This window comes from Elephas maximus, chromosome 23 (assembly GCF_024166365.1).
Source record: "Elephas maximus indicus isolate mEleMax1 chromosome 23, mEleMax1 primary haplotype, whole genome shotgun sequence".
NCBI classification, from domain to species: domain Eukaryota; kingdom Metazoa; phylum Chordata; class Mammalia; order Proboscidea; family Elephantidae; genus Elephas; species Elephas maximus.
In genome coordinates, this window is record NC_064841.1 from 58,009,952 (window position 1) to 58,026,682 (window position 16,731).

The following is a 16,731-nucleotide window of genomic DNA, read 5'->3' on the forward strand; positions in this document are numbered from 1 at the left end:
GTGCGATAGGAGGAGGGAGCTTTCAGGCTCACAGGGTCCATGTTTGCACTGGAACCAGCCAGAAAAGACTTGCCCTTTGTGATGATTGGGTCTGAGTCGCACAGTACAGCTAGCTGGGTAGTGAAACACGTGAGAACCAGGAAGCCAGAGTGATACATTAAGCCCTGACAAACTGAACTAGAAACTAAAGTGTATTTCTAAAGATGACTTGCTTTAATGTTGTGTAGCAAAATATATTTTGAACTGAAAATAGATAAGTAATATGCTAATTTTTAAAACAGAGTCCAAGAGGAGGGAAAAAAGACAAGATTACACTCCTGTACATCAATTTAAAGAGGTAAATTCTTCTTAATGCTTATATAACGTGCTAGGAGGATTCATTAACGAGAAATATGAGAGATTTTCCATTTGGGATGTTCTTAACTGTCATAGTAATGAGAATCTATTAGGTAAGAAAAGGAGAAACAATTTTTAATCTGCTATCTATATTATTATTTCAGTTGTCTGTTTTACTTAATATATATTTGCTAACAGTGCCTTGACATAGATATTAAGACGACATAGGTATTAAGGAAGTAAGGAATGAGGGTAGGTATTTTCTTTTTTTAATTATCTTGCAAAAAATTAAATTAGAAAAAATTGGGGTGGTTGTTATTTATGATATGGAAGGGGAGGACCTGTCTTCATTTTCCTCCTTATCCAGTTTAAACGATATGGTCTGTCATTTTAACAACTCACCTGACAATAATCCTAACCTCTCTTGTTCCATTTTCGTTTCATCATACCCGGCTGGCAGGGTCCCAGCCCTGGATGAATCCAACATCTGTCTTTGTCCAGCCTCCTCCTGGGCTACTGAGTGCTGGTGATGACAATCACAAAACAGGGCAGATGGATACTGATATAACTGCATGGCCGCACCTGCAAATGGACCCTTAACATTGGCTAGAAATGCTAGGATGCTATCCTGCCAGCTCTCTCGTCTCCCACTCTGTCCAAGGATTGTTTTAACCTGCGGTCTTTTCAAATACGCACTCATTGCTCTCTCTCCTTCCACCCCCTCCCCTTCATCCACAGCAGAGAAAAAAAAAAAAGCTTCAGCTTTCTCTTACTCGATCTACAGATTCACGTGTATCCATGCTTGTGGTGGACTGCAAAACACTGTATTTTGCAGTTCCTAATTTCTTTTTTTTTTACTAGCAGGAAGGAAACCCTGGTGGTGCAGTGGTCAAGTGCTACGGCTGCTAATCAAAGGGTCGGCAGTTCGAGTCTGCCAGGCGCTCCTTGGAAACTCTATGGGGCAGTTCTACTCCGTCCTATAGGGTCGCTATGAGTCGGAATCGAGTCCACGGCACTGGGTTTGGTTTTTTGGACTAGCAGGAGGTGGGGTCTATTTCCCCATCTCTTGAGTCTGGACTAGGTCCCTGGGTAGCGCAAGTGGTTTGTGTTTGACTACTAACTGAAAGGTTCACAGTTCGAACCCACATCACAGAAGAAAGCCCTGACAATCTGCTTTCATAATGATTAAGGCAAAGAAAACCCTATGAAGCTCAGTTCTACTCTGTACAGCATGGCGACACTTGTGAGTTGGAACTGACTCGACTGCAACAGTTTGGTGTTTTGTTTTGTCGAGTCTGGGCTGGTCTTTCGACTAGCTTTAACCACCACGCTGTGGTGGAAGTGATCTGTGAATTTCAGGGCCTAGGCCTCAGGAGACCTACAGCTTTCACTTTTGCCTCTTTTGAGCACTCCCTCATTACATAAGGAAGTTTGAACCTGACCACTGAATGATGAAAGTCCATGTGGAGAGACAGGCCCAGCCAACAGGCAGCATGACACACACGTAAACGAGGCCTTCTTAGACTTTCCAACCCCAGCCAAGCTGCCAAATGACTGAGGCCACGTAAGTAACCTCAGGCGAGACAGACCAGTAGAAGAATCACTTGGCTGAGTCCACAAAACCTACATAATTTTAAGAAATGATAACAACTTGTTGGTTTACACCACTGCATTTTGGGGTGATTTGTAGGCTGCAATGGATACCTGATACAATTCCTATCCTTTTCTCCTTCCCATCTGTTAACATGAGAGAGATGTGTCTCCTGCTGCTACAATAATGGGTTCAAACATACCTCCTGTTGTGAGGATGGTATAGGACTGTGCAATGTTTTATTCTGTTATACATAAGGTCCCTACGAGTCCGAGCTAACTCAACAACAACAACTATATATTATCCTCATATGTCCCTTTCAACTGGTTCCATCTAAACAGCAATAAAATATCTCCACTAACCCATAACCCAGTGCTGTTGGGTTGATTCCCACTCATAGCAACACTATCGGACAGAGTACAACTGCTCCGTAGGGTTTCCAAGGGGCAGCTGGTGGATTCAAACTGCTGACCTTTTGGTTTGCAGCCATAGCTCTTAACTACTACACCACCAGGGCTCCTAAAATATTTCTAGTCTCTGCTAACTAAAAAACTTCCTTCAACCCCATGTCCACCTCCAGCAACAGCCTTGTCTTTGATACTGAACTATAAGCTGTAGGCCCCATCTTTCTTCTCCCCTTCACAGCTAAACATTTTAAATGAGAATAATAACAGCCAACATATACAGAACACTTAACCATATGATAGGCACAATTCTAAATACTTTAAATGTATTCTTAACTCCCTTAAGCCTCATCACAACTTTATAAGACAGTTATTATTATTATTCCAATTTTACAGATGAGAAAACACACACAAGGAAGTAAAGCCATTTGTTCTGTCCTTCAGATACAGAAGCCAGACTGTTTGGCTACGGAGGTAATTCTCTTGACTCTGCTATAAATTTATCTGCACTCTATTGCTATATTTTCTTCCTTCAAACTCAATCTTCAGTCCAACTCATTCTGCCTTCGACTTTTCCCTTGCCACCAAAGCTACTCTTTTTAGTGTTAAAAATGATCTATATGTTGCTAAATCATACATTCTCAATGGGATAATATCACTCCCAAGAAGACAAAAAAAAAAAAAAAGTTAATAAGGGGCCACCCCCCCCCAAAAAAAACCTTATATGCTACAATGGTTTGTGGCCCTCTGAAGGTCCACAGTACAAAAACAGATATACAGTACATCTGTGGTACTAAAATTCCATGGAGTGTGGGCAATTAGGAAAAAGTTTAAAAATGCCCCTTAAAACCACCAGTTGCTGTCGAGTGGACTCTAACTCATGGAGACGCCGCGTATGTCAGAGTAGAACTGTGCTCCATAGGGTTTTCACAATGGCTATAATCACACGAATGTAGATCACCAGGCCTTTCCTCCCCAGCACCCGAGGGCAGACTTGAATATCCAACATTTTATAGCTGAGTGTAAATCATTTGAGCCACCTAGGAAGCCCCCTCCCCCATTTTCTTAGTCCCTCCTAAGGAAGGAGCTTACATGATCCTGCCCCTGTGCCCACACTTCGTTGGCCCAGGATGGGCACCTGATCCTGGGATTTTTAGAACTGGACAAGAAATTGAGTCAATGCCTCCTGAGTGACAGATGCTGCCTGTTAGTGGTCATGTTTCCAGTCACATGGAGGAAATGAGTTTGCAAGAGCAAACGGCGCTCACATGATGGAGGGTCAAAGAGAGCATTCTGGCAATGTTTCTGGTTTTGGTTGTTCCTAAGATCTAAATTATGTTTTGAAAGCTTAAATGGTTGAGAAATTTTTTGATGTTGTCTTTGAAAAATTAAAAAAATGCTAGAGGGCTTTGATTAATCTAATTTACTTTTTTTTGTATCTAACACTGCTCAAATGTAGATTCTTACTATATGCTTTCTCATGAAAATTCCACCTGCAGAATGGGAAGTTAGATGCTTTCCATTTAAAGTACGCTTTGGATACAGAGCAAGAGAAGTGAATTAAAAGTTGTAGAGGCCCCTCCCCCCCCTTTTTTTTAATTTTTAGTGTGCTTAAAGTGAAAGTTTACAAATCAAGTCAGTCTCTCATACAAAAATTTATATACACCTTGATATATACTCCTAGTTGCTCTCCCCCTAATGAGACAGCACACTCTTTCCACTCTCTATTTTCGTGTCCATTTGGTCAGCTTCTGACCCCCTCTGCCCTCTCATCTCCCATCCAGACAGGAGCTGCCCAAATAGTCTCAATATGTCTACTTGATCCAAGATGCTCGCTGCCCACTAGTATCATTTTCCATCCCACAGTCCAGTCCAATCCCTGTCTGAAGAGTTGGCTTTGGGAATGGTCTCTGTCTTGGGCTAACAGAAGGTCTGGGGACCATGACCTCTGGGGTCCTTCTAGTCTCAGTCAGAGCGTTAAGTATAGTCTTTTTACAAAAATTTGAGGTCTGCATCCTGCTGCTCTCCTGCTCCCTCAGGGGTTCTCTGTTGTGTTCCCTGTCAGGGCAGTCATTGGTTGTAGCTGGGCACCATCTAGTTCTTCTGGTCTCAGGCTGATGTAGTCTCTGGTTTATGTGGCCCTTTCTGTCTCTTGGGCTCACAATTACCTTGTATTTTGGTGTTCTTCTTTCTCCTTTGCTCCAAGTGGGTTGAGACCAGTTGATGCATCTTAGATGGCCACTTGCTAGCATTTAAGACCCCAGATGCCACTCTCCAAAGTGAGATGCAGAATGTTTTCTTAATAGATTTTATTATCCCAATTGGCTTAGGTGTCCTCTGAAACCGTGGTCCCCAAACCCCCGCCACTGCTATGCTGACCTTCAAAGCATTCAGTTTACTCAGGAAATTTCTTTGCTTTTGTGCTAACTGCTTTGCAGTTGTGCTAACCTCTCCTGTATTGTGTGTTGTCAAGAATGCCCTTTTACATTAATATATCATAAAGCAGTAAGTCTGTTTTTTTTTCTTTTTTCATCTAATCACTGAGCAGCAAGCTCTTTTGCATGCTGCAGAAGGTTTACCTTGAGAGGCAAGACTGAGGTAAGATGTTAAATGTTTTAAAATGACTGCCTACACCATTTATTATTAATCTTAAGATTCATTTCAACCTTTAGAGAAATCAATTAAATTAAACACCTTCTTATTAATTATAATTATGCAAGATATGTGCTGGGCACTGTAAGAGATAATTATTTTGTGACCCTGGTCAGAATGGTCAGTGGTGGTAGCTGGGCACCATCTAGATCTTCTGGTCTCAGGGTAGGTGAGGCCACGGCTCATGTTGACTATTAGCCTTGTAGTCTTATTTCTTCTCTGAGTCTCTATTTCCCTCTTTCCCTTTTGCTCTGGATGAGTAGAGACCAATAGTTGTATCTTAGATGGCCGCTTGCAAGCTTTTAAGACCCCAGATGCTACTCACTTCACTAGGATAAAGAACATGAACTTTGTGAACTATATTACATCAATTGACTGAGTTGAAAGATTTTTTTTAAGTGCATAAAATAAATAACTGAAGTATAAGATAATTGTGATGCTTCTAGATAAGTTACAAATAAAGTGTGATGGGGCTGGAACTGGGGGAGCGGTTCATGGGAAAGAAAGATCACATCTAGTTGCAGGGATCAGGAAAGTCTTCATGATAAAAGTTAAGCATTTGAGCTGTTCCCTGGTGGACTGCAAAGGTCTGAGACGATATGAGGAAGGGCATTCCAACCTTGGAGAATAGGACAGACAAAGGCATATCTGGCTTGAATATTAAGGACAATGTTAGGTAATGAAGGCCTGGGCTCATGGGTTTGGCAAACAGCAGAATGACTGTCTACTGGTACTGCTAATCACAGGAACTGAGAGATTCAGGGAATAGTATAGTATGTTCACTTGCAGAAATTTTAAGTTTGAGATGACAGCAGAATTTCCCCTTAGGCTGTATGGGAGGCAACTGAACTGTGGGGCTGGTGCTTGGGAGGCATGATAACACTGGAGATGTTCAATTTGGAATGTAAATAAAATCATATTTTAAGAAAAGAAGCACGAAAATTATTAGGCCATTGTTTGGAGTGTAGGCCAACGAAGCCATAGATTCTACAACATCAGTGGAGGTCATCATGGAGCAAATGGACATGTGAACTCAGTATGATCAGAGTTAGGAAATCAAACTGAAATCACAGCTCCATGTTCCTGATATGTTCAATTCATTCAAATAACAATAAAGTCTGAACTTCCATCCCTTGAACTACAGGAAGTGCATGCTAAAACCAGATTCCACTCTTCCAGTATCTGGAATGCTTACACATTCCATTAGTCCTTCCTGGCTCATTGCTTTGGCTCTGCAGGCTGTTGCTGCCCCTTCTCCTCCAAGTACAGACACAAGCCCCACAGCAAAGACCAGGCTGATAGCTTGGGTATAACAGAAGGGAATTACCATGAAGAAAAAAAAAAAAAAAAACCAATATGAGCTGTTACCACTTCTAACACATTGGCCCTGCTCCCCTGTAAGGGGCCCCCTAGTGGCAATCTTCCTTAGCTCCGCATCCTGATGCTGCCTTAAGGGGCCGGCTTACCTCATGTCACCATATTCTCCCACCCTGAAGTCCAGACTCCTAACTCTCACCCTAGCTTCAGAGAGAATAGCGGGCCCTTCTCTTTTCCCTGGGTGATGTGAATGGTTAGCGCACTTGGCTTCTAACTGAAAGGTTGGCCGTTTGAGTCCAACCTCAGGTGCCTCAGAAACCAAAGGCCTAGCAATCTACTTCTGAAAAATCAGCCACTGAAAGCCCTATGGAACACAGTTCAACTCTAACACACATGGGGTCACCATGAGTCAGAATCGACTCCACAGCAATCGGTTGGTTCTCTTCCCTAGTGCAAGGCCAGCTTCCGTTCCTGTCTCAGAGAACTGATAATCAGAACACTCAGTTACTTCAGGGAGAATTCTTACCTTCATCCACAGGATGGATAGGTACAAAATAGTACTCAAAAGTACATTTTAAAAGTCTGGGATCTTCAGTGCTCAGGAATATCATGTGTAGGTGGTGGGATGGGGGTGGGGCACCCAAGTATGGGGCCAAGCCCACTGCCATGCCTCTGCACCACCTTTCCTCCAATGTGGTGGGTTGGTTTCTCAAAATCTATGAGTGAATACTTGGACAAAAAGACACATCCCTCAAAAAACACAAAATAAATTTTCAGGAAGAGTCTAGTCTAAATTCATACTTAGGGAAAAGAATTAATTCTCCATGCAAAGGCACAGTCCTGCTAGAGAGTCACCCAAATTACATTACCGATCAAATGCATGTAATATCTCATTAACGGAAGCTTACATTTGCTGTGCATTTATTCTAAGTTGGGCCTTTTATATCTCCATTTTGCAAAGACACAAACTGAGGCTCAGAGTTAGTCCAAGGATACACTGCTAATCAATGGCAAGCAGGATTCAAACTCAGAGTCATCTAACCTGAGTCAGGGTACTTAAACACTAAATTATGTTTAATGGCTAAAGTAAAAACAACTTAAACCAATGGTGAGGTCATGATTTCCTCTGAGGAAATTTATATAAGACAAGGGTTCCTTTGAGGATTTTCACAAAATTGCATCATCATCATCTGTACACAGATATTTTTGACATAAACATGTTCATTCACTCATTAAGTCAACAAATGTTTACAGTGCACCATAGTCAAGGTATGATGCTAGGTGTTATGGAAGAGAAAAATATGACCCTCTACAAGAATTTATAATCTAGCAAGGGAGAGGGAATACAAGACAAAACAGAATTTGATGAGTACCACAGGACAGGTGGAAAAAATAAAGTGTTATGGGGGTTTAAAAGTGGGAGTGATCATATCGTTTGGACAGTGGTGAGCATTAGTGGAAATGGTAACAAATGGAAGCAAACAAACAAAAAAAGAATGTGCAAATGAGAGGGATAAGGCAATTTGAGGGATTATTGTCAAGATATTAGGGCTCCTCCAGGAGACACCTTTTCTACCTAAACATTATCAACAAATTAGTTTCCATTGATTTAGCTCCATGACTGTAATCTTATGGCTAAAACATCGGTGGTTCTACACGAAGGCCATACTCAACGTAACCTTCCTTCTGAATAGACCGGAACCATTCGCATGGGCAACTACCGCAAGAGTAACAGTATTTGGGTGTCGCATCACACTCCTCACTGATTGACTTTCCTCGAAGTCTGTAACATGTGTCACTTATGCGAATAGTACTGTGCAGACCTTACGGGAGAGTGACCGTCAAGTAGCACAAAATGTGATTCTAATACAAACTAGCCTCCCTGACACGTGAACTTCCTTGGCCAAGTTTATAGCCCAAATTAGACTCTAAGGATATTTAAAAAATAAAAAGTGCGCCGTAAAAAATAATAAAACATAATAAAAAGCGTTCCCTAAATAACTGAAAAGGAGCCCTGGTGGTGCACTGTTTAAGTGCTTGGCTACTAACTCAAAGTTTGGTGGTTCAAACCCACACAGCTGTTCTGCGGGAGAAAGATCTGGCGATCTGCTTCCATAAAGATTACAGTCTAGAAAACCCTATGGGACAATTCTACCCTGTCACATGCGGTCGCTAGGACTCGGGAACCACTGGACAGCACCCAACAACATGAATTAAAACTTCTCTCACCACGAACTACCGATCCCATCATTCACCACGCCCTCACATTGCCCCTGCGTGGGGCGGGGTCCTGGAAGGGGCGGTGACGGTGGCGCCGTGCGTTCTGGGCATTGTAGTCTGGGGCTCAGGCCAGCGCTCAGGACGGCCCACGTGCTGTGCTTGGCCGCCGCTCCGGCCAGTTGCTCCCTCGCTCTCTCCCCCTGTCACCGGGCGTCGGGCGCCGGGAGGGGCGGCGGGCCGCAGCTGGAGCGGGTGGTGGGAGGGCTCGAGGCAGCCTGAGCCTTCGCGACGTTTTTGCGACAACCGGGCCGTGTTCCGCAAGTCCCCTCCCTCCTCTTCTCTCTGAGGAGGTACCGGCTGTTGTACGGCCGCCGCTTTTCTGTGTGAGTGTATGGAGAGTGAGTGAGTGAGTGAGTGTGCGTGTGCGTGTGCGAGCGGGTGCGAAGAGTGAGTGCGTGTGTGCCAGGAGGAGAGGAGCGCCCGCCGCGGCAGCCCCGCGCTCCCTCCGCAGCCGGAGAAGAGGGAGACCGGCGCCCGGGGAGCCGCGGGGACGAGGGCAGCGACACCGCTCCCCACCCCTCCCCCAGCCTCGTCCCTCCGCTCTCCTCCGGCGGGGAGGCCTCCCCGTCCCCACCTTGCCCCGCTGTCCCCCTGGATGTCCCCGGGGCTGTCGCGGGGCCTCCTGCTGCTCCTGCGGCATCCGTCGGGCCGGTGCTGCCGCTGCCAGGTGTAGAGCGGGTGGGCTCCCGGGGGCTGCGGCTGCCCGTGCCTCCCCGTTCCCCACCGCTGCCACCCGGCCCCCCGGCCCCGCTCCCCGGCCTCCGAGGCTGTGACAATGGACTATGACTTTAAAGTGAAGCTGAGCAGCGAGCGGGAGCGGGTCGAGGACCTGTTTGAATACGAGGGCTGCAAAGTTGGCCGAGGCACTTATGGTCACGTCTACAAAGCCAAGAGGAAAGACGGGTGAGTGTGTGTGCGTGTCGCCCCAGGCCGAGGCGAGGAGCGCGAGGGCGGCCGCCGGTGCCGGCTCCCACTTCCTCGACCCCGCGTCGTCTGCTCCAGCCAGGTCGGGAGGAAGTGCTGTGCGAGGGATCTGCGGCCGCCAGAGACCCTGCGTGCTCCTCTGGGTGGCAGGGGCTGACCGGGAAGAACAGCCGTCGTCCGTGGGCTGTGTACTTTTCAGGGGCATCAGTGCGGGTTTTTTTTTTTTTTTTTAGTATTCGTTATGAAACGTCAGTTGAAATGATTTTTGGGGGGGGGGGTCGGTTTATTATGATAACCTTCTGAGGATTTCCTCACCCGCCTCTAGAGTGACATCCGTCACTCTGGAAGGAACGCAGTGGTCCTTTCCCTCATCGGTTTCATAATGGATTTATTACCACATTTAGATTTTATTGAGGGCAGAAAAGGCAGCAAGTGAATGTGGCTGTCAGGAGCTCCTCATAGTGATCATGTGCTCCATGAATGTAGGAATCCCTCTTTGGGTATCATTAACTGAGTTTGTACACGGAACAATGGGGGTTTGGTGCAGGGTGGGTGGTGGGGAAAGGCAAGTGACAAATAGGGGGTATGGTGTTAAGGCTGTTCGCCCAAAATTTAGCAGCTGGCATTGAACTTTAAGCAGTCCCTTTGCTTTAGACATTCTTCTCTAGAAGTAATTAAATCTATGACTGGTAATGTTTCTATTTAGTTTTAAAACGGGCAAGTGAAGTGTTCATTTTTCCTTTGTCAGTAGATGAATGTCTTGTAATATTGACAAAAGAGAAGACAGTATTTAGGTTGGGGAGAAAATATACTGGATTAACTCTTTGCTTTCCTTTTGCAAAAATGGATGTCGTTTCTGTTGCCTTTAACATGATAGAAATTTACGGGAAGATAAAATCAAAGCTTTGGATTTTATTAGAAGCAAAAGTAGCTTTACTGTTAGTTTGGTTAGCTGCTATTTACCATTTAAAATAATTGCTTTTTTTTATTTCAAATTAGTAGGGTATGTTCAGAACTATTTAGCACCAAAAAAGAAAAAAAAGAGTAACCATTCATAAAGCTGAAATAAGTTACCTTGGATAGGGGGAAAAGGCCATATTTGTACATACTTTAGTATTCTGAATATTAGAAAGGAAATGTATGTTCAGCTTTTTTTTTTTTTTAAGATTTACTTAGTTACCTTTCTAAAATAATTTAAGACGGACCCTAGGAAGAAAATGGTAATACTAATTAATTTGAAATGTGTATTTCAGTGCCTTTATGCAGCAGTAAAGCAGTACAGCTATCTCTGTTAAAGGTAGGAATTTGAAAACTTGATACTCCAGGTGCCACATGTATTTAAAAGTACTTTTTAGGGGAATGGATGGTCTGGTGACATTTGAGAAATCAGCTTCTGGAGATACTGCTGTGTCTTGTTGTCTAATTAGATTTCTCAGTAAGGTACTACTCTGTAATGACATATATTTTTAAATTATGCTTCCCATATAATATTTTTCAAAAGCTTTAAACCATCTCTTCATCCCCCAGTATTATGTAATTTTAAGCATATTCATAAAATCCCTAATCCCATGAGATTAGGCATTGTAGTACATTTGACCAGTCTGTCATCTGCTTGATAAAATTCTGATGACCTTTAATTATTTTTAAGCTCTCTGAAAGAAGCCAGTTTTGTTTTCATAAATTACCAATTTATGGTAATAAATATGCATATTTGTATTAACTTTGATTTTATATTTTATTGAAAAACTAGTATTGAGGTACTTTTAAGCACATTTTATATCTCATGATCAGAGTTTAATTTAGGTTTTAATAATTTGAGGAGAATTACACAATGGAAACCCTGGTGGTGTAGTGGTTAAGTGCTACGGCTGCTAACCAAAGGGTTGGCAGTTCGAATCCACCAGGCGCTCCTTGGAAACTCTATGGGCAGTCCTACTCTGTCCTATAGGGTTGCCATGAGTCGGAATTGACTTGACGGCACTGGGTTTTCACTGGGTACACAATTTAAACATAGCTCAATGTATAGTGTATAAACATTTCTTTGTCATTTCTGATAGCCAGAAAGTAGCTTGTGTTTTGGAAAAATTAATTTTTCATTCGCAGTCCTTTGGGCATGTTTTTAGCAACTTTAATGATTTTGTTTGTATGATGAACTTTTCTTTTAATGGATGACATGTCAAGAGAGTTTTAAAATTATTTAAAACAATCTTTGTTTTCTAGAGGGTATTTTTTCAGGTTGGCTTTTTTGTAACCTCACTCTGGTAGAATACAGCATTTTATTTATGAGGTTCTTTTGATTTTATGTCAGTGAAATGTTATCTAATGTATTTGAGTCCTGGTGAAATTAAATTTGTGACTGTTTAATCTTTATATAAAAAGATGATGAACAAATAATTTGTCTTTAGTATTGATTTACTTTCAAATTAAATTAAGTATTCTGCAACTGAAATTTCAGAGTAGTCTAGGAACCCAGACAGTAATGCAATGCCTTCAAAGAGAATCCTGAGATGTACAATAAAATGAGATGCTATAAATAGTTTTATTTAGACAGATTATTAAAATGAACATATGTGAATACTGTATCCTTTCACTTGTCCAGTGAGCATGATAGAACATGAGTAACTGGTAAAAGAATTTAGACCTGAGGAGTTAGTTTCATAAGTTATTAAGTTTTAGGAAATAAAACAGCTTGAAAGATCAATTTTTTTAACTTAACGAATTAGTAACGCTGTCCTGCTAGTATACCACACTTATGATAAACTCAGCATTTTAAGGAACGTAGGAAGGGGAGAAATACTTTATTTTAGGCGTGATCACATACAGGGAAAAAGGACCTTTTATAGTTGTGTTAATTTCAGATTCTAATACAGTGAAAGCATAAATGCACACTAAATCTTGGAATTAATTTGTTCTCACTGTCACTATAAATGAGATAGAGAGTGTCCTTTGTGTCCGAACACCAAAAGGATACTCAGTGGGAAGCAGGGGGATTAATTTTCTTTCTGAGTCAGTTGCATTTCCTCTTGGCCGAATGTAGGCAACCAAACTCATTCTGTTTGAAAGAATGGAAAAGTGAGGGAAGACAGAAAACAATTTGTATTTTTAAATTCTAAAGTTTCAGTGTAAGTAGTGGACATTTGTAAGATTTATAAATCAATTTGGAATGAGAGTTTTATCTCCAAAAAGGAAAAGCAAACGGAATTTTCTTCAGTAACATTCCTAATTTGTTATACTCTGTATTCAAAAGAATGTTTAATATATAGTTAGGATTTTGTGTGTAAATATACAGAAAACTTTTTTGGCACTCTTTGTAGAAAGCTTAGAGATTAGAAGGCAGTGATAATGATAATAATAGCTAAATTTTTCAGTTATCAAATATCGGGTCCTGGGCAAAGCACTTTACGTATATCATTTGTTCAATCCTCACCAGAACCCTATGAAGTCGGCTTTATTATTTTTCTGTTTTACAGGTGAAGAAACTGAGGCATAGAAAGATGAAGCCCATTTACCATGGTTACATGGCTAATTAAATGTTAGAGCTGGAATTAGAGGATAAGATGCAGATTTCTTATCCCAGAGCTCATGCTCTTAAATATTAAAAAAAATATTAGCTTCATAAAATTACTGTCTTAATATAAATATAAACATAGACATGGAGGTTTGATTTCTAGTGGCTCACTCAGAAACATGAATGTCTTATCACAGAACTGTTCTTTTACTTTTTGGGTACATTTCTGAACTGTCCTTTTCAAGTGCTAAAAAATATGTATGTACGTATATGGGTATGTCTATAGGCATGTTGGAAGAAAGGCCTGGTAGTCTACTTCCAAAAAATCAGCCACTGAAAACCCTGTGGAGCACAGTTCTACTCTGATACACATAGGGGTCGCCGTGAGTTGGAGTCGACTCCATGGCACCTGGTTTTTTTACATAATACCTGTAGGATCGCTATGAGTCGGAATCAACTAGACGGCATTGGGTGGGTATATAATATATGTGTGTGTCTTTGTGTGTGCGTGTGACCAAATTCTAATGAAAGGCAGGTTGGGATATGACAGTTCTTCATGTAGTGGAAAGATCTCTAAATTAAGGAGACTAGAGACCTGAGTTTAAATTCAGATTTTGCTTCTAATTAGCAATATGAGCAAGTCATTTACCCTTGTAGACCTTGGTTTCCTTATTTGTAACATTGGGGAGCTCGAGTAGGTAATTTTTGGGTTGTTTCTATGTATTTTCTAGTATTATAATTTGAGAAAATAAAAATTATGAATGTAAAATATAATACTTCTACAGGATTAGATAAACAACCACTAAAGCCAAAATTTTACTTTAGACAGTGGCACATTTTCATATTTCTTAATCTCATGCTTTAACATGACTCTTATTAACCAGGAACACTGGTGGAGCAGTGGTTAAGCACTTGACTGCTAACTGAAAGGTTGGGGGTTCATTGGTATGTTTATACCAGCTGCTCTTCAGTAGAAAGATGAGGCAGCCGGCATCCGTAGATTCACAGCCTTGGAAACTCTATGGGGCAGTTCTACTCTGTCCCATAGGGTTGCTGTGAATCGAAACCAATTCGACAGCAATGGATTTGGTTTTAGGGTTTCTCATCAACCACCAAAAAGAAGTTAGGTAACTTCCAAAGACTGCAAGCTATTTCACCTAATGTATTATGCCACTTTGTCATTCCTCTGCCTTCATCTCTAAGATGTTGGAAACTTGTAGGCTAGTGGCTGCTCCCACTCCTGTGAACGATGCATTTGGTAGCCAGCACAAAGAACCTCTTTGGAGTCCATCTGCATTGGAGTTTTAATTCCTTAATTATGATGAGAACTTGGTTGAAACCCTTTCTTCCTCCAAACAAGTCTAATGGGAAGAAATCAGCATCCCACCTTCCTGTTTTTCCCCTGTGAATATTGTTGAACCCTGTACCTAAGTTCAGTTTGATTTAAATATTTCTTTACATGTCAGAAGTGTCAAATAAATCATGTTTTACTTTCCATCACTGGGGATTTTGTATGAGCAATAAGGAGTATTTGTTATAACCTTTTAAAAATGTGAAGGGAAGGGTCTGGCAGAATACTTACTGTGTAGTTCTTATCTACTTCTTGTGAAATTTATCATCCTTAGCTGTCCAGTGCTTTCAGATCCACTGTTTAGGCCACTTTGAAGTTTCATACCTTTTTCTCAATAGCAAGGCTAGCAAATTAAATTCACTCATTTGGGATTTGTTCGTGTGAGTTATTTTACTGCACCTTCCAGCATTTGAAGAAATTTTTTCATTCTTTCATTCAATATTTATGGCATCGCAAATATTTAAATATTTATTAATATTTATTGGTACTGTCCAAGGTATTATAAATGCAAAGATAAGTAAAATATCACATTATTTGAGGAGACATCTACTGAGGGAAACAAACATGCAAATAAATTGTAGCACTTTAACAGGCACAATAAAAACTAGTACAAAGTGATACGAGAACTCAGAGAAGGAAGCCTCCAACTGCCTAGCGTTTTCAGGAAAAGCCTCTTAAATGTTAAAAGATGGGGAAGATCTCATCAGAAAGGGCATTCCAAGAAGAAATAGGACAGAGTGATGCTTTTTATTGTGCTTCCCGCGGACTTCACCTAATTTTGTGGGGTTGGCTCTTCCCATGCCTTTTCTCCCCACTCCTTTTTCCTTTCCAGTAGATATTAAGTTCCTACTGTATGTGTGGTACTATGTACATGCACCACAAATGTTCCATTGTATTTGCTGGCCGTGATGAGTGCTCTGTTATTTAACAAGGGAGATACGTTTGTCAGCATGTACTGGACACCTTCGTTGTGTGTGGCAATTTTCCATCACAAGACTATTGGGAATCAGAATACAAGGAGCCCCAGAGATCCAAGTGTCTGCCTTAATATGTCTCATTTGTAGACGTGTCACAGCAGAACTCCATTTTGATGGCTGCTCTGGATTGAAGATGATTCTTCTTTGGCCACACCTCCACCCTCCATGAGGAGTAGGGAACCAGAATTTTCTGTGCTGCTGAGGTGGTAGTGGCAACAGATGGGAGGGAAAAGTGCTTCCGTCATTTAAAGTTTAGAAAGTAATGGGATTTTTCTTGCTGGAGCTCTGATGTGTGTAGACATGGGAAGTATTGGTAAGGTGACAGCTCCTGGCATTTGTGATTTCTGCTAGGAAATAATGAAAAATTATAATAAATTATTGTAGGCCATTTCAAACTTAACTCCTTTTTTGAAAATTATTTCTCTGGGCAAATGTGTTCAGAATTCTGATTTACAAACATTTGAAATGTGATCTGTTTGTAATTTGGGAACTATATGTGCCAAATCAGTGTTGGTAAATATGTGTTATTCCCTGTGGCTGGTATCATATTTCTTGTAGTGCCTTTCCTTGTTGAATCCAATCCTACTAGTGCTGTTCTTTTTCTGTGCTTAGCTGCTGCTAAAGAATGAAAATCCTACTACCTTTTCCTCCTTCACAACAATTTGTAAATCCTTTCCTTCATACTGGCCTTGGTCATCTCTTTGCTACTTAGAAACTGCTAGGATATCTTTTGTCTTTAAATATCTTTTATCACCTCAAGGTATTTCTTGATGTTGCCACTAAAGTGGCTTTCATCTGTTATTTTGATCTTAATACTTGAAGACCGTTTGGTATTGTGATTTTTACTATTTAATGCTGTCATTATTGATGGGATCATGTGATGTGCTTCAGATATGTTGGGCAGAAACAATACCAAGGACCCCCCCGCCATATTGAGATATAATTCGCGTACCGTAAAATCTGTCCTTTTAAAAAGTACAGTTCAGTGGTTTTCAGTACACTCACAACATGTGCAACAATCACCACCTTCTAATTCTAGAACATTGTCATCACCTCAAAAAAGAAAGCATTAGTAGTCACTCTCCATTCTCCCTTCTCCCCAGCCTCTGGCAACCACTAATCTGCCTCTGTCTTTATGGATTTGCCTGTTCTGAAAATTTCATATAAATGGAATCATAAAATAAATATGTGGCCTCTTGTGTTTGTCTTCTTTCATTTAGCATAATGTTTTCAAAGGTCATCTGTGTTGTAGCATGTATCAGTATTTTGTTCCTTTTTATGGTTGGATAATATTCCTTGGTACGGATGTACCACATTTTGTTTATCCATTCATCAGTTGTTAAACATTTGAGTTGCTTCTGCTTTTTGGCTATTACAGATAATGATGTCAT

General features: G+C 41.3%; 1 protein-coding gene across 2 annotated transcripts in view; it reads left to right on the plus strand.

Moving 5' to 3' along the window:
- Positions 1-8,665: 8,665 nt before the first annotated feature.
- The window catches only part of CDK8 (cyclin dependent kinase 8), a 175,154-nt gene continuing 167,088 nt past the window's right edge, over positions 8,666-16,731 (plus strand). For both annotated transcript variants that reach the window (XM_049867872.1, XM_049867873.1), the window contains exon 1: positions 8,666-9,483. In XM_049867872.1, the coding sequence (XP_049723829.1) occupies positions 9,356-9,483 (128 nt within the window). In that variant the 5' untranslated portion in view covers positions 8,666-9,355. The remainder of the gene's footprint in view (positions 9,484-16,731) is intronic.